The sequence below is a fragment of the Lolium perenne genome, chromosome 2 (genome assembly GCF_019359855.2).
Source record: "Lolium perenne isolate Kyuss_39 chromosome 2, Kyuss_2.0, whole genome shotgun sequence".
Classification (NCBI taxonomy): domain Eukaryota; kingdom Viridiplantae; phylum Streptophyta; class Magnoliopsida; order Poales; family Poaceae; genus Lolium; species Lolium perenne.
Genome location: NC_067245.2, coordinates 175521829 through 175528029, shown reverse-complemented (window position 1 = coordinate 175528029; position 6201 = coordinate 175521829). Strand labels below are relative to the sequence as shown.

Here is a 6201-nt window from a genome sequence, read left to right as displayed (position 1 = left end):
ATTTTCTTCCTCTTTGATTTATTTGGTTGGTGATCTTCATATGATCACATTAGGGTTTTAGAGTCTAGCACATACAAGTAATAACAATCATCATGGCATATCAATCAAATGCACAAGTCCTATGCATGGCACTATATGCAATTTAAAAAGTTTTTGTTGGTTTGAAATTTTGCTCTCTGGAATTCTCTAACTTTCTTTTTATTGAAATTTGGGATGTTACAGGTTGAAGGAGGAATAGTAGCATTCATGGAAGACACGAAGCCTCCCGGTGGTGCTCCCATACACACCACTCACCGAGCCTCCCATGGTCCCTCCAAACACTCCTCCATAGCTTGGTCCTCCCATGCCGGCCATGCCTCCATAGCCTCCCATGCCGGCCATGCCTCCCATGCCGGCCATGGACATGCTTCCCATGCCGGCCATGCCTCCCATGGTGGGCATGGGCATGCTTCCCATGCCGGCCATGCCTCCCATGCCTCCTCCAAACGTCGGCATGCCTCCTCCAAACATGCCTCCTCCAAACATGCCTCCTCCAAACATGCCTCCTCCAAACATGCCGGTAGTGGAAGTGTTCATGTTGGCTACCAACAATCTCTTTTTGGCCAACACTTCATCGCGAAGAAGGTTGATGTACTCCTTTTGCCTCTCATCCATATGGGAAGTATCCATCAAGAAAAGCTTCCTCTCCTCCTCCGCTAGGCGTGCATGCTCCTCGGTGGCTTGCCTCTTCTCCTCCAAAGCCAACTTCCTCTCCTCGTTGGCGGCAATCCTCTCCTCCAAAGCGGCTCTCCTAGATTCAATAGCATTCATAGCCTCTTTCTCCAAGTTTCGTTGCATCTTTCTATCTTCATTTGCTTGCAACCTTGCATTTGCAATCCTTTCCATAGCCATGGCAATGTCATCATCTCCGGCCTTCTTTCCCTTCATTTCCTTGGCGGTCTTCCTACCATGCACATTTCTCCACCCATTGTTGACAGAGTGAGGAGTGGAGCTTCTCTTCTTCCCTTCATCACTTGAATCATCATCATCGGTGATTGTTGCATCACCGGTAGCATTGGCCGCCATAGTTGCCGCATCCAACTTGCCGCGCGTCTTCCACTTCTCTTCATTCCCTAGCACGTCATAGCAATGATGCAAGGTGAATGGCTTGCCAAGAATCTTGTTGCCTTTCTTGTTCTTCTTTCCCACATCCCTAAACAATCCTTGAGCCATGGAGTTCTACACATATGCAGAAAAGAAAATAGATGAGCCATATGAAGTAGAACCGTATTCTTCTCATATGAGCCATATGGTGAACATAGTAGAATGACTTACCCTATCATTCTCATTAGTGTCACTTGGATTGAGAACATCGATGTTGGCTTGCACGCCCGCCCATTTTTGGCAACCGGTGTTGATACCGGACCAACGGGACCGAAGTGAGCGCATGGTTCGCTCGATCCCACTTGTGTTGTGTGTGTTGAAGTACTCCGTCATCCTCATCCAATTTGTTTCTCTTGTTTGATCGGTACCGGTTGTTGGATCCATTCCAATTGTCAACCATGTCTTGCAAAGCAACTTGTCCTCCGCTATGGTGTAGTTGGCGGACCGACCGGGAGGGCGAGGTTCAATCAACCCTTCTCCTTCCTCATCTACATCCTCATATTCCTCCTCTCCATCGGCGGTTTCATCATGCATGAACGAGGATCCAACATTCATTGTCTCCATGAATATCGCATCATCAACTCTCCATCGGCGCGCGGAGACGACGGATTGGGCGCTCGGGCGGCGACGCGGAAGAGAAAGTTTCAGCGCGGGGGATTTTTCGCGCTTGGACGAGCGTTGCCGCGCGCTGTAGCCGACGCGCCAGATATGCCGCTCCGGTTTGTGCAAAACGCCGCGCGCCCTAAAATTTATACAGCGTCGTGCCGTTTACCGCGCCTGCTGGAGCGCCTCATTTCCTCCCGCGCGCGCTATATCGGACGTTTTTATGCCGCGCGGCCTATATAGCGCGTCTGTTGGAGATGCTCTTATGGCTCTATGAAACACAATTCACTTGTCTCTCTTGCTAACGATGATGAAATCAAACATTATCATCTTTGCTTTAACTTTCCCTGGGACTCCATTAAATTTGGTACATACGCTCTCGGATAGCACTTAACAACAATAACAACAACAATAATAATAACAAAGCTTTTATTTCCAAACAAGTTGGGGTAGGCTAGAGGTGAAACCCGTAAGATCTCGTAACCAACTCATGGTTCTGGCACATGGATAGCAAGCTTCCACGCGGCTCTTTCCATGGCTAGTTTTTTGGTGATACTCCAGTCTTTTAGATCTCTCTTTACGGACTCCTCCCATATCAACTTTGGTCTACGCCATCCTCTTTTGACAGTATCAGCACACTTTAGCCGTCCACTTTGCCCTGGAGCTTCTGAGGCCTGCGCTGAATATGTTCAAACCATCTTAGACGATGTTGGACAAGCTTCTCTGCAATCGGTGATACCCAACTCTATCTCGTATATCATCATTCTGGACTCGGTCCTTCCTCGTGTGGCCACACATCCATCTCAACATGCGCATCTCCGCCACACCTAACTGTTGATCATGCCGCATTTTAGTCGGCTAACACTCAGCGTCATACAACATTGCGGGTCGAACCGCCGTCCTATAGAACTGACAACTAATTAATCTCGGATACTTACCTTCTTAGTTTAATTTAGTGGCATCATGTGCAGTATTTTATTTTGAGCATGACCTGGATTATAGTTGCTTATTTCTTTTCAATTCACGGCATTCTTGTAGAATTCCACTGTTAGTAGCTTTGATCATCAGGGTGCCAGGCCCCTTATTCGGAAATCTAAATGGAGAAAGGATATCCACATGTGCACTGCACTGTGGTAACTCTGACACTAAATATCTTTACCGGTATATTGGAGTTGTGCATTGTCTTAATAATTGAATAAGATGATGTATACCATCCAGAGTAACAGTTAGGGGTGTCCAAACCTGGGGGTGAAAACTGACGTAGTTCACTTTTCTTCAGTAGCTCCAATCAGAGATACCGAAACTAGTGCAAAAATTGGCCTATTATTTCCATGGTTTAACTCAAACCGTTTTTTAACACCCCTAGTAAAAATATTATTGTCCATGGAACCGTCAGAACACTGAAAACTTTTCTCTTCTTTTCAAGCAAGACATTGCAAGTTTGTTTGACTAGTACGCCTGCTCAGTTTCAGACAAAAATAATGTAATTCATGCAGAGATGGAATATTGTTGAACTTGCTACAACACATTTCAGTGCATATCTGAAAAACATGAATCTCATGCCCCATTTTAGTGCATATAAAAAAACCATTTCATTTTCCTCAAAATTAACTAGACAACACCAAATATCCAAATCGAGAACTGCTTCTACTGTTATTTTTCGTCAGCATACTTCATGGGAGTTGGGCTTGCTCATTTTCTTGCTAGATATGGATGATGTTGTTCTTCAATCTTTATTTTTTTTATATATAAGAGCTAACAAAATGATCCAGTCAAGCACACACGACATGACACCTATCATTTCATCATCTTCCTCCGGATAGATCAGATATAGTGCTGATGCTAACCACCAACGATGGAGGATATGCCATTATATGGGGATCAAAGCCTTTGCTTTTCAATACGGCCATCACATTGAAGCTCAAATGTGCCGACGCTAAGTCTGGGACAGGCGTGTCTCTGTCAAGGTACTCCATGACCTGTTGCATGCTTGGCCTTGCATTGTTGTAAGGGTGGGAGCACAACAGCCCAAGCTTCAGCACAAGGGACACCTCGTCAACATCGTAGTCCTCTAGAAGCCTTGGATCCACGGTCTCGAGAAGCGTCCCGCCATGCCAATGATCCAGCACCCAGTCAACCAACAGAAACTGGCCGCCTCGTGCGTCTTCCCTGATAGGCCTTTGTCCACATGTAACCTCGAGGAGGAACGTGCCGAAAGCAAACACATCTGTAGGAGGTGATGCCTTCCCCATGCGTACTAGCTCTGGGGCCATGTAACCCATGGTGCCAACCATATGTGTGGTTTGAGCATCGGTGCCATGGTCGTACAGCCTTGAGAGGCCGAAGTCACCTAGGCGGCCGTTCATTTCTTTGTCGAGGAGTACGTTGCTTGCTTTGACATCCCGGTGAATGACAACTTTCCCCCACTTCTCATGAAGGTAGAGCAATCCAGATGCAACGCCTTTGATGATCTGAAACCTGTGAGCCCAGCTCAGTACTGGTTTGCCCAATTCGTAGTGCAGGTATTTATCAAGACTACCATTTGGCATATATCCGTACACCAACAGAAGTTCGCCTTTTCTCCTGCAATAACCAAGTAACTCCACTACGTTACGATGTCGGATGTGACCAATACTGACAACCTCAGCGACAAACTCTTTTATGCCCTGCCTTGACTCGTGTGTCACCCTCTTCACTGCAACCTCCAATCTGGATGTCCGAAGCACTCCTTTATACACCTTGCCGAACCCACCCACACCCAGTAGGTGCTTTTTGTTGAATCCATCGGTTGCATGGTACAAATCCTTGTAGGAGAATCGATGTGGTCCAAACTCAACCTCCCAATCTTCTCGTAGCTCGGCATACCTCAATCTCTTTCGCAGAAGTAGAACTGCAACAATTCCCAGAGCAAGGAGGAATGTTGCAACAGCTACTGGTGTCAGGATTTCTTGAACCTTGGATCTTGGCTTGGAGTCAAGACGAGGCATCTTCGGCAGCTTGGCGATGTCAACAGGCGGAGCAGGTTGGTTGATGCCAAAGCTCCAGCCAAGAATGTAGTGCCGAGAGTTGATCGGGCCAGTCGCAGAAGAGAAACCGATGTATGCTTGCTCCGTTAGCACACCAGAGAGGTTGTACATGGCAGAGACAAGTGGCCTTGCTGGTTTGGACACCTTGACAGGAGCAATGGTGACGTCGATCTGTGCGATCTCTTCAGTGTAATCCACCCACGCCTGCATCACGTCTCCGCTGATGAGGCTCATGCTCTGGAATCTTTCATTCTCGCTGTTGATATAGTAGCCAGCAGCGTGCGACCGCACGGAGCGGAGACCGTTGATGTTCACACCGATGTGGTTGTTGTCGATGTCTTCGAACTCGATGTTCTGCATGGTGTCGAGCTCGGCGGCAAAGATGTGGTTGCTGGCGTTGCCGTTGTTGTCAATGTTGGCGAGACCCATGTACTGGCCGGCAAGCGTGGTGGTGAAATTCTTGCTCGGCGCAACCACAAAAGCGATGCCATGGCAACTCAGGTTGGGGTAGGCGGTGACGATTCCGAACACGAAGGAGGCAGAGAAGGACTTCACCGTGCCTCCGGGAAATCTGCTGAGGCGGAATGGAGCTGGAAAGAATGCGTGGCCTTTGAGCTGCACTGTACCATTGGTCAGTTCAAGAAGGCCTTCCGGTGTGACCGTCGCCGTGCCGTCGAGGTTGAGGTCGGCACCGTGGAAGCCGGAGAATACAAAGTGGTCATCGCCGGTGGCGCCGAAGGCCGCACAATGGAAACCTTGGAAGAGAAGGATCGGCAGGAGGAAGTGAAAAATCTTCATTGGCAGCGCTACAAGCTAGATACTGGAATATCTAGAAGCCTAGCTATCTAACCCACAAGTACACCTTGGCCGAAGAACCTCCACTTGCTAAGTTTAATCTTTAGTCGTCTCTACTACTACGACTAAATTAGGCATCGCGGTCTGGAATTTCCGTGTCGCGTGTTGCAGCTAGTCTCTGGTCTGAATTTCCACACAAATAGCTGTCTTAAATTTCTTTGTCTTCTTGCATTATTTACTCTGCTAATCGATCGCATCAGTTAATTAGCGACCACAAAATTATAAAATCTTACGTATCTAGATATACATAGATTCAATTGTTTATTTAAAAAGCGCAAGTTAAAATCATTATGTTCATAGTCAAGCAATGAAAGGGACGGCACAACTCGATAGCTGTTCAAACTTCCGAGCGAGAGACGAGAATAGTTCAAAGCAGTCATGTGATCGATGCATGTGAACGAGCGAGACCAAAATCAATCAGAGGTACAGGTACCAAGTCAAGCGACGTATAAGTTATTCTTATTAGTTTGTGGCGGAAATTCAGTTCAGCTCCCGGTGTATATGCTCCCACTACCAAAAAGTTATATTTCGAAATGTCGAAAAAAAATTGACAAAAATTTCTACATATACATCT

At 47.0% G+C, this 6201-nt stretch overlaps 1 protein-coding gene across 1 annotated transcript; it reads right to left on the bottom strand.

The window, feature by feature from the left end:
* Positions 1 to 3460: 3460 nt before the first annotated feature.
* LOC127333992 (L-type lectin-domain containing receptor kinase SIT2) lies at positions 3461 to 5647 on the bottom strand. Its single transcript, XM_051360428.2, has one exon. It carries the CDS (start codon positions 5568 to 5570, stop codon positions 3552 to 3554), a length of 2019 nt encoding a protein of 672 aa, XP_051216388.1. The 5' UTR covers positions 5571 to 5647; the 3' UTR covers positions 3461 to 3551.
* Positions 5648 to 6201: the final 554 nt, after the last annotated feature.